Source organism: Neofelis nebulosa, chromosome 2 (assembly GCF_028018385.1).
Source record: "Neofelis nebulosa isolate mNeoNeb1 chromosome 2, mNeoNeb1.pri, whole genome shotgun sequence".
Lineage (NCBI taxonomy): Eukaryota > Metazoa > Chordata > Mammalia > Carnivora > Felidae > Neofelis > Neofelis nebulosa.
This window is the reverse complement of record NC_080783.1, coordinates 51,159,069-51,177,536: the sequence shown is the minus strand read 5'-3', so window position 1 is coordinate 51,177,536 and position 18,468 is coordinate 51,159,069. Positions and strand designations below refer to the sequence as shown.

At 33.8% G+C, this 18,468-nt stretch overlaps 1 protein-coding gene across 5 annotated transcripts in view; it reads right to left on the bottom strand.

Moving 5' to 3' along the window:
• NCKAP1 (NCK associated protein 1) overlaps positions 1-18,468 on the bottom strand; it is a 110,208-nt gene that overhangs the window by 55,311 nt on the left and 36,429 nt on the right. For 3 of the 5 annotated variants that reach the window (XM_058712114.1, XM_058712149.1, XM_058712134.1), the window contains 9 exons: positions 15,510-15,602; positions 15,260-15,316; positions 13,817-13,959; positions 13,643-13,733; positions 11,064-11,201; positions 9,887-9,935; positions 5,801-5,957; positions 2,728-2,784; positions 523-619 (listed from right to left, as the gene is read on the bottom strand). In XM_058712114.1, coding sequence (XP_058568097.1) covers positions 523-619; positions 2,728-2,784; positions 5,801-5,957; positions 9,887-9,935; positions 11,064-11,201; positions 13,643-13,733; positions 13,817-13,959; positions 15,260-15,316; positions 15,510-15,602 — 882 coding nt within the window. The remainder of the gene's footprint in view (positions 1-522; positions 620-2,727; positions 2,785-5,800; positions 5,958-9,886; positions 9,936-11,063; positions 11,202-13,642; positions 13,734-13,816; positions 13,960-15,259; positions 15,317-15,509; positions 15,603-18,468) is intronic. The other 2 variants (XM_058712124.1, XM_058712142.1) reach the window with 1 other exon arrangement.

Sequence of the window (18,468 nt, the reverse complement as noted above, 5' to 3'; positions counted from 1 at the left end):
AAAACGAGAACACAGAAGAAAACCTAGAGACAGGTATCAAGGGGAGCACACATTCAAACATGAAGTGAGAAAAATGCAGGAAGGTGTGATGTATGAATGTCAAGTAAGCAAATTCATTCTCAGTTAAATATAAATTTTAGCAGTTTTCCATAGAGAATTTTTTAAAAATTTTAATTGGCACACCTACAGTTAAATAAGAATTCAAATTTTAGTAAAATTTCACATAGAATTTTTTTCATTTTATTTATGATTTTTTTTTAACATTTATTTATTTTTGAGACAGAGAGAGACAGAGCATGAATGGGGGAGGAGGGTCAGAGAGAGGGAGACACAGAATCTCAAACAGTCTCCAGGCTCTGAGCTGTCAGCACAGAGCCCGACACGGGGCTCGAACTCACGGACCGCAAGATCATGACCTGAGCCGAAGTCGGCCGCTTAACCGACTGAGCCACCCAAGCGCCCCGAATTTTTTTCATTTTAATACGGTACACCTGTAGTTGAAATAAGAATTAAATCAATTACCTTTGGACCTAGCAAGCCAGGTTGATCAGAGAGGACAGTAGCCAATTCTTTCAGTGCAGATCTTAAAAATTTGCGTCTTTCTCTGTGCATTGAACCACTATAGGGAAAGACATCAATATAACTTATCTGTTTCTACTAAAATCATTATTGGCAATTAAATAACTTACCATTTCAGGTCAATTTACAAACATTTTTTAGGAAGCACAAGCTCCTACAAATATCTTCTATGTGTATGTCATATCATTAAATGACTTTCCAAACTTATGTTTATCCTTGCCTTGCTTGCAGTGTTTTTATAACCATGTTTATTCTGTTACTCTCCACCTATCAAAATCCTACCCAAACTTCAAGACCAACCCTTCAAGAAGCATTTCCCAATATCCAGATGTCCATTTGTGAATAATGTCTGCAACTTTAATACCATTTAGCCTAGCACTTTATAAAAGTGGACTGTGAAATCCTTGAAAACAAGCAATGTTCTACTACATACATTTTCTGTCACCCCCACAAAGAAAATCAATGAACACAACTTATTAAATATCTGATTATATCCTACTTTATTAAGTATATTCTTATTAAATAGGTAAGACTAATAAACAAGAGCTATATATAATAAAGATATTAGGATGAGATCATTTGGTAATCTTCAAAAACAGAAAGATGAGGAAAAGATAATCATAAATATTCACTACTAGGTATTTTTAAAATAAAATGCAAATTTAAAAGAATTACTCTTACATATTAATGTGGAAAAAAATATCACAGAATGTTCTAAGTATTCCAACTCCTCACACTATGCAAAATACACACTGTCCCAACAAAGTTTTAAGATTTTGATAGGTGCAAAAAACAGCACCCTCTGCCCACCCTCTCTCTCTCACTCACACACACACACACACACACACACACACACACACACACACCCCTCCTAGTTTCACCCTGTCATCTATAAAACAGGGATGATGACACCTCCCTGAAAAGATACATCTTTCATGATGTCTGATACATAGTATTATTACATTAGGCTAATTCCAATGACAAGCTCTTTTTTATCTTACAATAATAAAGTCATCCAAGACAATTTCTAAGAAAAGAGGCAATGTTATTTTGACTATTTTATTACACCGAGTTGTGGCAAGGAGTCTGTGGTGTTATTAATACTGAGAGAAAATGTCTATAAGGTACCATGCTTGGCACAAGGTAATGAGGAATTCCTATGAGGAATTCTTACTGCTTACTACCTACAACTACTTTATATAATAAAGGGGGGAAATGCCTTACCTTTAAAAGAGTTTCATAAAAGATAGCTAAGAATCATATATGTGCCTACAATAGGGTCTATCCCATGAAGAAGTGATAATCATTTGTATTTCTGTATGTCAAGAAAGGAATGCTAACACACTCCAAAATATATTAGTACTAGAAAATAACTTTTTAAATATAAGCATTTCATTCAAGTGAAAAAATATGCATGAGGAAATAGGTCACTGACAGCAATGAATAAAGATGGTTTAAATTCCCAATATCCATCATATAGCCTAAACCTAAATTCTGAAACTTCTTGTGGTTTTTATATTTTCATCGATGGCAGTGGTGCTTTATACTCTGCTTTACAGAAATACGATGGATCAGATAATATTACCTAGGCTCAGTGGAGAAAATATTTTATAGAAGTATATATGTAACATTGAATTATCAAATTATTTATAATTATTTCATGAGAAAATCAAAAAGTTGTTCAAAGATCTTAAATATGATAATTTTTAAGTTATTCTATATACTTATTAATATAAAATATTTACTACAATTAGGTAAGGGCATGAGGATAACATACTTTGAAAAGTAAATACTATTTGGGAGAGTATAAAGATACATCTATTTTCATGAAGTGGTACAAAAATCATCACACCTTGAAAAGTATTGATATGAAAGCATAGTGATGGCAAAAGATCTGAATGATACCTAAAATAAAAGACCTTTGTATGGTACTTGCTTAGAGCATTTTTATCAACACTTCAAAAATATTCCAGATCTGTCTGTACTAACCTGAAGCTTACTAAATACTGAGGATATATACTTCTCATTGATTGCCCCACTTCTATCCCATATTGCACACCATTAATCTGCAGTATGTGAACAAAATTATGCTTTAAGACAGAAATTCTTGTTGATTACAAGTTCCACAGAGAAAATAGAACTACTTACGCATGTGACACAGCTGCCTCTTTGCATTCTCTTATGTCATTAATACGCTTATTATAGCTATGTGCAAAAAAAAAAAAAAAAAAATTAGATCCTTGTTAGTCCTAATTTCATCAGTAACAGTCAAAACGAGTTAGCCAAATACTAAAAGTCAATTAAAAATGACTATTAGCAATAAGAAAAAAATGGTGCTCAAACTAGAAATGCATGGAACAAGTCCACCTACCTCCTTTCCTAAGTACCCAGTCAAGTCTTAGAAAAACAGATCTCATATAATATTAAATCTAACAATAAAATTGAAGCTCACAATGTAGATCTTTGATTATATACACCTTGTGAAGAACCCACAGAGACACTAAAATTGTACCTCCAATGTAATTAACAGTGGTCTCCAAAATCTAAAGTAATAACAAAGCTACTACTTCTAAATTTATGCTATCTGATTAAAAAAAATTCTGAAAGGATATATACTAGGGAGTAACACTACTGAATGTCTGGAGATAGGGGTTTTATGGCAGAAAAAAACTGGGGCAGGAAAGCCTAAGACTAAATTAAAAGAAAGAGGACACCAGGTGCCTGGGTGGGTTAGTCAGATAAGCATCCAACTTCAGCTCAGGTCATAATCTCATGGTTCATGAGTTTGATTCCTGTCAGGCCCTTTGATGTCAGTATGGAGCCCGCTCTGAAGCCTCTGTCTCCCTCTCTCTGCCCCTTTCTCTCTCTCTCACAAAATAAATAAACATTAAAAAAATTTCAAAAAAAACCCAAAAAATAGGAACCAACATAAAAAAATTTAAAGGTAACATGTGAAAAAAAGAGCTAATAAATGTTATTTTCATTAATACTACATGCAAAAACTCAAATTCCTAAAATGTTAAAGAAAAATTATCTTCTTGACAACCTGGCTAAGACCACTTAAACCAAGAAGTCCCAGCTTCTAAATTAAGTACTCTAAGATTTATGTGATCTTTGAGCAAATGTCTAAAATATACTAAATCTGTAATCATTCTCTTAATTAATTAATTAATTAATAAGCTTTTACACTTACAATCTAACCTGTAAGTACTGTAAATCATATTTTCAAGTGATCACTCATGACTTAATAAATTAAAACTTTACAACTTTAATCATGAAGATTCTTAAATGGTAAATTCATTGTTAGAAAAGTATTAACATAAAGAAAAAAAGCGTAACAAAAAGACAATTGGTGGGGTGCCTGGGTGGCTCAGTCAGTTAAGCATCTGACTTCAGCTCAGGGCATGATCTTGCAATTCGTGGGTTCAAGCCCACGTCAGGCTCTTTGCTGACAGCTCAGAGCCTGAAGCCTGCTTCAGATTCAGCATCTCCCTCACTCTCTGCCCCTACCCCACCAACAATCTGTCTCTCTCTCAAAAATAAATATACATTAAAAAAAAATTTTTTTAAAGATAACTGGTCTCATGGTGTCATTCAACTTATGTGTACCATATATAACATAAGCTCGCTCAATATATAGACTACCTCGTTCTAAATACTTACATATATTTAAATATGATTCCACAGAGAAGCTATCAATATGCTAAGACATAATACAAGTTTCTTAATTTTCAATCTGAACCAATTAGAAAATGAAAATAAATTAGGAAGTATCCCATCTGGCATAGGATATTTCCAAGTACTCCAGCATCTAAAATAAAAGCCAAGTAAGAGCTGGAAAGTACATAGGGCACTAGTTCTCATATTATGCCTGAGAATCTACCAACATGAGAATGTCAGAACCATCCATGGTGACAGAAACCACAACAGTGGTCACCGGAGAAAGGAACTGAAAGGTGGGAGACCAGGGGTGGCAGTACTGACCAAAAAAGAGACACAAGACAATTTTCTGGGGATAATGGAAATGTTCTATATCTTGATCTAGGTGGTCACCTAGAGTATTCATATATAAAGTTATTGAGACATACATGTAAAATTTATGTATTCTTCTGTCTGTAAATTCTACTTCAAAAATTACTAGGGAGAAAAAGAGCTGATTCTTTTAACTCTCCAAGATACAGATATAGGAAATACAAATTAGGGACCATGCCCAGTAATCTGGATTAATACGCATCCCAGAGTAATTTTTATGCACACTAAAATTTGAGGCTTAGTTGGTATATTTACTTTTTAATAACTAACAGATGCTTTATCTCAATTTCTTCAAGACATTGTTTTTTTTGTTTGTTTGTTTTTTAAGTAGGTTTCATGCCCAGTATGGAGTCCAGCATGGGATTTGAACTCACAACCCTGAGATCAAGACCTGAGCTGAGATCAATAGTTGGGACACTTAACCGACTGAGCCACCCAGGCACCCTGCATGAAGACATTTCTAAATTGGATATGAATCAAATGTTGGTAAACTTCATTTGTATCTGAAACTAACAAGCTGAACATAACTATTTGACACTTTCAGGTATTTTAGAATATTTTAGATGCTCCTAATTTCAAAAGATTTCAAAACTACTACCAAGTCTGAGGCCAACCTGTTTACTGTATACTGCCTACAGAACCTCATATAGAAAGAAATGCAGGCATTAAAAATTTCAAGGAAACAAATCTGTAAGAACTATTTGCTTTCCAGGGAATGAATATAAATGAGTCACTTGGAACACCTTATTAAAAGGAAACATGATTTCTTATGTGCAGCAGTCTGACTTGTATAATTGTTATAATTTAATGAAGTTCTGACTGACCCACATACTTCTCAATAGCACTTCTACAAATTTCAAAACTCTAAAATGTATATGGTGCTTTTAGCAATATTTACGTCTAAACCCATATCATAATTTGCAAAAGAGAGCACATCTTCTTTATCATAGAATACAAGTTTTAAAAGGGGAGAAACACTAGATACTTCAGTCCGTGAAGTTACCTATAAAATATATGAAAATACCGTATCAGGGTGACTGTTAAGAAAAAAACTTACTGTGACCAGTAAGAGGGTACAGGTGACATCTTCTTGCATACATGACCCTTCTCTATCCCCAAACTTCAACAAAAATCATTCACTCACTACCCTTCTCCAAAAAAAAAGACAAGATAAATGAAAATGCCATACCCTCGTATGTTTACAAATAAGTCTTCTGCAGCTTTGTGAATGTGGAAAACTTCATCCCGAAAGAGAGAGAGGCAAGAGCTACTTTGAAGAGCTAGCTTCCAAAGGTTCAGTGCTGTCGCATCAGTATTTAGAATCCCATGGCACAAAATGAAGCCAACTTTAAAAAAAAAAAAAGTAAATACGAATATAAAAGTATTCCAAAATTAAATTCTTTCCATTACAAAGTAGCTTTCAAAAATTTCAGAAACATAAAATTGAGGCTTTTTATTGAGGCTTTTTAAGTGACAGGTAATAACTCATACACACAAGATGGCAACAATTGTCAATAATTTTCTGTATTCTGCAAAATCAGTCCTTTGAACCCACACTGATGAGAAAAAATGTTGCTTCTGGCCTGTGAAAGAAGTCATTTTAATAAATGAGTAAAAGACATTTTCAAAATCTTTATAAAATATTTTAACCTAGATATTAGAAGTTAAACTAATCAACACACAATACAGTAATCATAACTGTTACAGTAACTGAAAAATAAGGCTAATCTATTTTAAATCACCAGAAGAAATGCATCTCACATTTTCATAGCAATATATAGATTACTAAATAAGCTTTCACTTATATTATCTCACATGATTCTCTGGAGTAGATAAAATAGATGGTATCCTTCTCTTTTATAGTTGAAGAAATGAAGGTTCAATGACTTGCCTAAAGTTATACTATTAACTATTAGAGTTATATTTAGCCTCAAGTATTTACCCTTAAAGTCTAAGATTCTTTCAATATATTATGCTGCTTTCTTACATGAATTCATATATCTCTTTCATCTTTTGTTATCTACTTTGGAAATCCTATACAAATTTAAAATCCTATGTATGTTTGTTGATGCCCTCTAGCCCTCTCCACTACGCCACAAAACCTCATCTGTCAGTCCTTCAACATTTACTCGGTACCTGCTATACACAAGTTACTGGGTCAGTTACTAACCAATCCTATTTCTGTGAGATTTCCCTAGGATTCTCAGTGGTCACTCCCCCCTTTAAACTCCTGAATCGTTAACATATAACTTGTCATTCATCTTTTTATTCTTAGCTCAACCTTCCTTTAACAGGACACTATGCAAGCAAGTTAACTTTTTAAGGTAAGTAGGCATATACTGTGGAATCATATATAGAAGCATATTAAACTTCTTTAAATACCCTGAAACATAAAAAAGTTTTTCATGCAACAGGACCCTTAAACACAGCCAATTACATGGTCTGGTACACAACCAAAGAAACAGAATATACGCATGGAAACTTAAGTCCTCATGAGAAACTGTTTGTAAAAGATTCTTGTCCTATATAATGTTTTTTTACTCTAAACCTCTGAGTAAAAAGTGATTTCGCTTAGTGTTTTATAGCTCGTTGAATACTTAGAGTCACAAAATTGCTGCAGATAATAAAAGGTTTCTCTAAAGATGTTAGCAGTTATTATGGGTTACCATATATATATATATTTTAAGATATGGATTACCTTATGAATTAAAATATCTTCATTTGTTTATGACAGAATCAAAAAGGGCAAATTAATTTAAAATAGACTGCCCAAGATTAGGATGATTTATTAATTAAATCACATATTAATTTCCTTTACCCACCAAGGTTCCAATACAAGGACAGAAAAAAAAATTTAGTTATTTTAAGCCACAAAAATGTTAGAAAACAAGAAAGAAGACCAATACTAAGAATGAAATCTTGCCATCTGCAACTATGTGGATGGAACTGGAGTGTATTATGCTAAGGGAAATTAGAGACAGACAAATATCATGTGACTTTACTCATGTGGAATTTAAGATACAAAACATGAACATAAGGGAAGAGAAGCAAAAATAATACAAAAACATGGAGGGGGATAAAACATAAGAGACTCTTAAATACAGAAAAGAAACTGAGGGTTGCTGGAGGGGTTCTGGGTGGGGAGATGGGCTAAATGGGCAAGAGGCATTAAGGAGGACACTTGTTGGGATGAACACTGGGTGTTATATGTAGGGAATGAATCATGGGACTCTACTCCTGAAACCATTATTGCACTATATGCTAACTAATGTGGATGTAAGTAAGTAAGTAAGTAAGTAAGTAAGTAAATAAATAAATAAATAAATAAATACCAATACTAGACAAGAAAGTTAGGAAAAATCTTTTAAGATCGAAAGTGGACAGAACTCGACTATCAATTTAAAGAGAGTCAGGAATTAGTAATCCAAAACTCCAGAGATGAAAAGAGATCTTTCCCAAGGAGTCCTCTGAGTCCAACCAACAGAGCAAGAATAGACCCTGAAAAGAACATCAGGATAAGTTATTTTATAATTGCATTCCAAATAGCTGGGTCTTCAACATTCCAGACTCTCAGTAACTCTCGGCCCCAGGCTATAATCTAGACCAATGATTCTCCAACTTTAGCTTGCATCAGAGCTACTAGGAAGACTTATTAAATCAGATTGCTAGGATCCATTCACTGTTTCCAATTGAGTAAGTCTAGGGTGAAGATCAAGATTCTACATATCTAATAAGTTCCTAGGTGATACTGCTGATCCAGGGACCACACTTGAAACTAATCTAGAGCAAAGCACTAAAGAAAGTAGACCACAGTCTACAGAAAAGTCCTACTATGAGTCTTAGGGTCAAAATGACAAGTGCAGAGTTTAAGGTAATTCTTAACTTCTATATTAACTCTACTCATGGCTCAAACACATGAAGGCAGCAAACTTCAGAGTAAACCTTCCTTACTTGGGCAACTATGATTATCCCAAATCTGCCTCTATGTCCCTACATTCCTTCTTAGGGTAGCCTGCCTTCTGACCCACTTCCCTCTCATCATACAGGGCCCTGTAATCAGCATTCCTAAGGACTAGGGGAACTAGTGCTATTAACTCTAGGTCATCATGCTACCTAACTCTACTAATCACCTCTGTTCTACAGCCAAACTTCCATAAACATGAACAACCAAGGATCACCATACATTTAAGCAAAATTAATACTTTGAAGACTGTGTTTTGATCAAGTAAGAGACTAAAGGATGAAAATCTTAACTATCGTTACAGAAGAAAATAGAGTATCACAAAAATGATCAATGTAAAATATATAATTAATAAAAATGGCTAGGGACAGGGAGTTTTGTGCTAAATTCCTCCTCTTTCATACTAATAACAGTGCTATTCAAAGTGCCAGGGCATAATGAGATTGAGTAAAGAAACTAACAGTATTTAGAAACTCTCATAAAAATCTGACATTGATTTGTGAGTAGAAACCTAAAAACAATGTTAGATTAAACTGAATTTAATAATTAAAAATGTGGGCTTTTGCATCTTTATTAATTTCTGGTAATTCTAATAATTCAATTTTTTTGAATTTTATAGAAGTATCAATGCAAAAAAAATTTTTAAAAACTGGTCCTTCACTATAGTTTGAGATATACTATAATAAAAAAAAATCAATAAATAAATCTTAAAGGTTAATAAACCAAGAAACAAGACCTATAAGAACTAAGAAACAAAAACTGCTCAAAATTATTCCCACATGCTACTGGACCTGGGGGCGGTAGAAGCAATTATAGTAACTCTCATTCTATATTGTATCTATATGTTACTGTGTCTATTTCCCCTATGGTTTGTGAACGTCCCAGGGGCACAACTAGTAATTTCATCTTCCAATGCATTTAACTGCCAACGATGAGTCATTATTATATGTACAGAAGTAAACTAAAACCAAAAACCTTAGCTAAATAAACATGACATTTTAAAAAATCATTAAAAACAAAATAAAAATGTAGTGTTGACAGTCATACTGAGAGGCAATATAATGTACCATGAGCCTTGGCATTAGCCTAGGTTCTCATTTTGTCTTTGTCACTCATTAGCTACGTAGACTAAGCTTTAGATTCCTCGACTATAAAACAGACTATCTTGACAGGGTCAGTACGAGAACTGAATGAGGTAATACACAGAAATGGCTTAGGACAGTGCTTGGCACAGAAGTAATCCATATTACCTGTTATTTTTCTCTAAAACTTAAAACCTGAGAGATAGTTATGAAACTAATTGATTTTACTTACAGATAATCCATTTTTCCATTGCATCCAAAGAGAGATATTCACAAGGCATCTTAAAAAGAGAAAATATATACCTGTGATTAGAAGAAATTCTAAAAAAACAAATCCTATGCTAAGTCACTCTCTTTCTCTTCCTCCTAAAAACTCTTACTGCTCAATTCTTGGCTCAAATACCACCATGACGTATTTAAAAAGCTGGATAAAAGTTTTATAACTTATTATTTAAACTTGCAGTCCATAAAGGACAGTAAGAGCTGTGCCCCTTTCACATTTACATTCCCTGAAACCTCCCTTAAAATAATACTGTTGCTAAATTGTCTTCAATCTGATAAAGGACAACTTCAAATTTCCCAAGTCTATTTCAGAGCTTGTAGTATTCCAAGAGATAATATTTAATCAATTTAAAAAAGATTTAGGTACATGGGTACTTACTATCTCACCCCAATCAGTAATTTTGTGTATTCTCCATCTGCATAACATCTATTTTTATACATACAGAGAACAGATTGAAAATACAGTTGACCCTTGAACAACAGGAGGATTAGGAATGCCAACACCCTGCCCCATGCAGCTGAAAATTTGCCTAACACTCCTGACTTCCAAAAATTTAAATACTAATAGCTTACTGTTGACCAGAAGCCTTACCAATGACGAAGTCAATTAATATATATTTTGTAAGTTACACTTATTATATAATGTATTCTTACAATAAAGTAAGCTAGAGAAAATATTAAGAAAATCTTAAGAGAAAATACATTTACAGTACAATACTGTATTTATCAAAAAATACACGTGTAAGTGAACTCACACAGTTCAAACCAATGTTGTTTAAGGGTCAACTATATAAAACAATATAATGATTTTGGTGAGGATTTAAGGTGATTTGTATTTCCTTCTTTACAATTTTCTGCATTTTCCAAATTTTCTACTATAACAGAACAAAACAGACATTTAAATATTAAAAGAAAATACTTACATTACTAATTGTATTAACTGAGCATCAGATTTTAGAAATAAAAAAACTCAATAGTACAACTTAATTACTGGACATTTTACAATAAACTTCACTGACAGGCTAACATCAATCAGAAGAAAAATCACAACAGTACTGCATTAGCTGATATTTTTTTAAAAATCAACTTTACTATTTTTATTCAAAAAGGGAAAAACAGAACCATACGGTGTCAGACTGTGCAGGATTAAGCATTGTACTGGGTGCACTGATGAGACTCAGTAGTTGGGCATTTCTCCACTGGTCAGCTGAAAGATTCCTTCGAGGATACACCATCTGAAGAGAAATTAGTGCATCTGAAAGAGACTAATTAAAATAGGAAAAAAGGAAGTTGAGGAACAAAGACTTTTTATTTTTCCATTTAAATTTCAGCTACAAGTGCCGTGTATTTCTAACTGTACCATCCTAAAACAACAAAGCCTAATTACAACTATGCTCCATATAGTATCTAAGGTGGGTCTGGCTACCACCTCTAGAATTTTTTTTAATTTCATAAAAACTACATAGATTCTGTATTCCTGGGCAAGAGCTCAGCTCAGGAAATCATGTTAGTTCCTTAAAAGTTACAATGTTTGGCAATCTTGGGATCTTTATTTCAAAAGGGGTAGTAGGCACATTCTTTTGTGCATCATTTTCTATTCTAATAGTTCTTTGAAAAAACATATTAGGGTTATAGGACTGTTAATAGAGCTCAACAAATTTCATATTTCTCCGAAGATTTCTTTACAAAAAAAAAATGTGCTCTATCTTAATAAATTACTTAACTTCTATTTGTCATTTGGTCTGTTAATTATAGCTTTATCATCAAGATATTTAATGTTTCTTCTCATCTGCTTCTTACTTGCTTTTAACTGTCCTTTGCTATTCATCTTTGCTTCCTAGAATCTCTGTATAAGAGTGAACATCTGAGTGCACATGAATTATCATGGAATTTGTTCAAAAATCAGAATCCAGAGTTCTACCTGAAACTTAGTAAACCAGAACCTCTGGGAGTAGACCCCAGGAATCTGTATTTTTATTATACTCTACCAAGTGATTATGAATGTTTTTAAAATTAATTTTAACAAATCCTAGCAAATACACGATAGACTTTGTATCTAAACCTGAGATATCATGGAACATCAGAAAAATTGTGATTAGGAAATAAAGGGTCTAATCCAAATGGATAATTCTCCTGAAGCAATTATTAATAGTCTAGTATATGCAAATGACTATGGAGAACTTAAAAAGACATGCAAGAGTCTTAAGGAAATTTTCATCACTTAAGTGGGAAAAGAACCAAATCTGAATTGGGTAAATAAAAACTTGGCCGTACGTGATTGGCAAAAAGTCAGAAATGAATGTATAGAGAAAACAGAGAGGAGTAGGGAAGACAGTTCCAGGTGAGGAAAAAGCAATACCCAAATCAGAGACAAATGACTGTGGTATGCTCAGCACTCTGAGGAATCCTGACATCTCCATCTGCAATGTTGATTTTTACTTCAAAACTGATGCCATCCACTGGCCTCTTTGAAACTAATGATCCAACTAACTTCAAAACAATAACCTATATAAATTTGTGGGTATAATACAGCTAAACAAAGAAATTAAACTACAAACACATCTTCTGTAAACACATCTTCAGAATTTTTACTGGAGTAAAAAAATTGAAGGAAAATTCTTGGAGTTAACTGTGGGTCAAAAAAAAGCACAGATTTAGAGAAAATAGTGTATTATTAAAATGTTTAACTCTCATGACTCAAAGAGAATGAACCAAGATTCTACAATCTTGGGATTTAGCTCTGGTTTTGCCCCAATTGCTGCTAAATGACTTATTGTGTCACTTCTCCAGTTCTCAATTTTTATCTGTAATAGGATGTATGAGATACCTCTAAATTTCCTTGATGTGCATATAAACTATGGTTCTTTGAATCAGCCCTACTGCAAACAAACCATAATGGCAAGACTCCCTTGAACCAAAATTGTTTCACTAAAACTACTTTTTTATATATTGTAAAAGACATTCAAAATTATTTTCACAAAGCTCTTATAGTTTTTCTTAAGATTTATTAATAACCTAGTTAAAATTTATCAAATACTATGTATCTAAATACTTTTTATGAAGTAATTCATTTAATCCTCATAACAACCATATGAGAGAGATATTATTTCTCTATTTTTACAGATAAGAAAATGGATACAGGGAAGATGGTTAAGGAATGTGCCCAATATTACACACTCAGTAATTGGCAGAGTTGGGATTAGAACCTAGGTAGTCTGGTATCAGAGCAGACATTCCCAAATACTAAACTTCACTACCTCTATACCCTATACTGAATCTAAAATCTATAATGGAGGTGACTGGGTGGCTCAGTTAAGCATCCGACTCCCGATTACAGCTCAGGTCATGATTTCACGATTTGTGAATCTGAGCCCCATGTCAGGCTCTGTGCTAACATCGCAGAGCCTGTTTGGGATTCTGTCCCCCTCTCTTTCTGCCCCTCCCCTGCCTGCTCTCTGTCTCTCAAAACAAATAAAAATAAACTTAAAAAAAAATAAAAATAAAAATTATACTGGATCAATATATTCCTGAGTTTCCATGTACTATTTGGAATCTAGCTAATGAGTTCTCTGGTTCACAATTAGATAATACCATACACAGCTATTATTCGCATCCCATTATGTTTTTCATAAAGAAGTTTATCTCACTATCCACCCTTATACTATTTCATATGCCTATTAAAAGCAATCTAAAAACCAGGTCCTACCTTGCTGTGGGGTACAAATTCTTCCATCATTTTTTTTAATGGGTTTTCATAATCCACAATCATCTGACCAAGGCGTGGGTATTCTCGGTCACTTAAAATAGACATATCAAATTTCAGTGAGTTGTTAGCCATCAAACTGAGAATGTCACAAAGCTCTGTATAATGCAGATCTACCTGGCTCCATGGGTCATTTCATGAGCATAGTTGTATAATCCAATGATTGCCTTCCTTTCTTCAATTCGAGACAGTAGTATCATTAGTGTTGTATAGGTTATAATCAAATCTAAGTAGTTCTTTGTTAAATCAAAGTTTACAGTCTAGAAAACAAAAATCAAGTTTAACCTCTTATTTTGTAAACTTTAAGACACACACACGCACACACACAATCTTCATGGCAGCTACTAAAAGTCAATAATTTTCTTTAGTTATTTATTTTATCCCTACTTCTAAAATTCTAATTCCTTTCACCAAAAACATACCTAAAATTTAAAAGTTACAGGTAACAGTTTCATGTTGGTGACACAATTTTATGGATGACAAAAAGCTTGTTATTGCTTTATTTAACTGGTAAATAATTTAAAAGGATAAATAAAACCAGAATAAGAAGAAATATGCAGCCAATCTCACTAAGCAAGAAAAAGGAGTACTAAATAAAAAAGTAATGGAAGTCATTTAGTAGTAAATTGTCAATGGAGGCGTTTTTTTTTGTTTTGTTTTGTTTTTTAATTTTTTTTTTTTCCAACGTTTTTTATTTATTTTTGGGACAGAGAGAGACAGAGCATGAACGGGGGAGGGGCAGAGAGAGAGGGAGACACAGAATCAGAAACAGGCTCCAGGCTCCGAGCCATCAGCCCAGAGCCTGACGCGGGGCTCGAACTCACGGACCGTGAGATCGTGGCCTGGCTGAAGTCGGACGCTTAACCGACTGCGCCACCCAGGCGCCCCTGAGATCGTGGCCTGGCTGAAGTCGGACGCTTAACCGACTGCGCCACCCAGGCGCCCCTGGAGGCGTTTTTCACTGACTTCCTGTATCTAGAAATTGTCGTACCTAAGATTCTATCAAGTATGCCTTTTACAGAGAAAAGTATTATTCACTTAACTTTTTTAAATTGCAATTACTAAAATAAAATACTAAAATTAACAACTATTTTCCAATATACTCAAGATTTATACTCAGTGACAATGAAATAAGTAAAAATAGAAAATACATTATAACTCCTTACCTTTAAAAAGTGCTACAAAATACGTCAAATTAACAATGCTAAAACTCGACATACTAGTCATGTAAATTTTCTCTAAAGAAAAACATTTAGTCACCTTAGTTATATTAGAAACTAACAGAGGAGCACTGGGTGGCTCCTTCAGTTCAACGTCCAACTTTGGCTCAGGTGATGACCTCACAGTTCATGGGTTTCCAGCCCTGCGTCGGGCTCCATGCTGACAGCTTAGAGCCTGGAGCCTGCTTCAGATTCTGTATCTCCCTCTCTCTCTGCCCCTCCCCCACTCATGCCCAGTCTCTCTGTGTCTCTCAAAAATGAATAAAAACGTTAAAAGAAAAAAAAAAAGAAAAGAAACTACCAGGAGAGAATCAGGAGTTTTTCTGAAAATAATACTTACGATATCAAAGAAGACTTGGCAAACATCAATAGTGTTCAGCAATTCACAAACATGGTCCTGAAAATAAAAGCTTATGTTAATTTTCTACCTAGGTAAATAATACTAAATTTAGAAAGCATACAAATAAAATATATTTTAAATTGTAGTTGCAAAAGAATTCTTATTATCTACAAGTGACAAAGCAATTTATACAATTAATAAACATCAATCTACTTCTGAAATATTAAACCTTATATATTAAAATACATACCTTAAATTCCATAACATCTACAAATGTAAAGTAGTATAATGCCAGATTTTTCAGAATCTCTGATTTTTCTTTCTGTAGCTGTGCAAGCTGTTGCTGTAAAAAAACAAAATTAGAATGCATTTTTCATTCAGAACAAAAATATTTAATTTTACTACAAACTATCTTCTTTTATGATTGCTATATGGAAGCACAAGCTCTTAGAACAGTATCTCTAGATGATTAAGGCTTTTTAAAAAAAACCAAAATACTTGACATAGCAACTGCTAATAGTGATCAGCAACTGACAGTGTGAGGCTATAAAACCAATCAAAGCAGATTAGTACCAAACTGCACTACTATTAAGGAAAACTGGAAAATGTTAGGGAAAGGTATCAAATGAACTCTTTAAAAAAAATTAAAAACAACTCATGAGAGCATGATCACATTACCAGAAGTGAGAGGAAAAAAAAGGATGATAAACACTGTGACTTACACTACAAAAAAACAATATGCTTTATAAATTTGGAACTTACCAAAAAGAACATCCAGGCAAAGCCACGTTAAGCATGCAAAATAAAATGTAGATACAAACATAAAATACAGTAACGGTTCCCTGACCAGATCCACAAAACACAATAATACATTAAACAAAAGCAAAAAACCACAACAACAAAAAAAGAAATGAGAAAGAAGCAAAACTAGAGTTAAGACACTGGTAAACATGAAAGAGGGAAACGTGAATATAAAAGATAAATATTATCCAATCAACTGCATTATTAAATTTAAAAAGCCCTAGGTTTTCTTTTCAAAACTATAACTTCTGGAAGAATCCAGCCATATTTAACATCCTGTATCATAAGACTGACAGAATTCCAATAAACCTTCAAGAACCTTGATACTCTCAGTGTAGTCCACAGAAGAGCAACTCCACATCATTTAGGAGCTGATTAGAAAAGCAGAATCTCAGGCCCAAGGAAGATCTACTGAATGAGAATTTGCCTTTTAACAAAATACCCAGGTGATCTGAATGCACACTAAATGTCTGAGAATCACTTGTCTAGAATGTGAGAAAACTAGAATACGGAAAAGTGGTTTGAAGTAACAAAATTGCTGTCAAAGTCCACATAATTTTGAGGCCCTCATACAGTTCTTACTTATACAGGAGAACTGGGGGAAGAGGTGCCCCTCTACATAATTGTACTGAACCATTATGATAAGCCAGAAAATTTACAGCAGTGAGTGCAACATCAAGGGAAAATTCAAAAAAAAATTATGACAAGACAGTTTAAAATAGCAAGTATAGCAGTCTAGTAGACCTATCTAATATAGGGTAAACTACCCTAAAGACTGCAGTCCCTGAAGACATTTAAAGAATTATGTCTAGAAAATGTGTAAATGAAGTACCTCATTACTTCCTCATAATGCCAGACATATTAAAGTGTATACTTACAGTGATGTGTAACTGGTTTTAGCTTTATCTATGAGTAACTGACTTTATTTTCTTTTTTTTTTTTTATTTTTTTTCAACATTTTTTATTTATTTTTGGGACAGAGAGAGACAGAGCATGGACGGGGGAGGGGCAGAGAGAGAGGGAGACACAGAATCGGAAACAGGCTCCAGGCTCCGAGCCATCAGCCCAGAGCCTGACGCGGGGCTCGAACTCACAGACCGCGAGATCGTGACCTGGCTGAAGTCGGACGCTTAACCGACTGCACCACCCAGGCGCCCCAACTGACTTTATTTTCAACAATGTATCTGTTTCAAAACACTTCCATGTTTATATGCACATTTTTAATCATTACCACTCATCAAGCAGATACATATACAAAAATGACTATTTTCTGGGGGTGTCAAGTGGACAAAATGGGTGAAGGGGAGTGGGAGACACAGGCTTCCAGTTATGGAATGAGTAAGTTAGGGGAATAAAAAGTATAGCATAGGGAATATTGTCAGTGGTGTTACAACAGCATTGTATGGTGACAGGTGGTAGCTACACTCCTGGTGAACGTAGTATTAACGTATAAACTTGTGGAATTACTGTTATACACCTGAAACTAATGTAACACTGTGTCAACTATACTTCAACTAAAACTAAATTAATACATTTTAAAAGATTCTATTTCCTCAGATTAGATTACCTTTACCTTTAAGTTCAACAATAAACATTTATGATTGATGACTTAGTCTTTTTTTTTTTTTGCTTTTCAGTACTTTAAATTTGAGTTTTGAAATATAATAGGTAAAGTACACTCATAAGAAGCAACAGTATAACTCAGTTGCTACTGGGCTTAATTATTAATAGTACCTCCTTTCAATTTCAGCATCCTAGTTTGGACCAAAAAAAAAAAAGTCACCATCTCATTATGGCCTTAATGATCTTTTACACACATTTTATTTTACATATTAAGAACGTAATGCCCACAGAATGTAAAAGAACTGTCCTTTCTACCATTCTGTATGGTCACCACCTCCCTTTTTAGTAATAAAATCTCATTATGGTCTAAATTTCTCATTCAACTTTATTTCCCCCAAACCATATGTAACTAGCCTCTAGAGTGACTAAAAACATTCACTCCACTAACAAATGTCTGAATTCAAAACAGTCAAGTTTTCAAGGCCTTACACAATTTGGTTCTAAATAAAATTTACCTTCCCAATCTAAAATTTCCCCTACATTCATTCATACACAGTACCTAAAACAAACTATTCCCTATTTTCTATACACATCTCATATTTGTTTCCTCTACTGAGATGTCCAAATCCTACTATCCCCAAACTACTCAGTTTAAATGTTAACCTATCTTCAAAAACCATGCCTGATTAAACTTGTTCCCTGAATGCAAGTATTAGCTCTCTCTTCTAAATGTGTATAATTTCTAACAGTATCATTTTCTACCCTGTATCACAGCTTTCTCCAGCACTATAAGACAGTGTACCAAACTCATTTTTTTCAATCTCCACAGCCCGTATCACATTGCT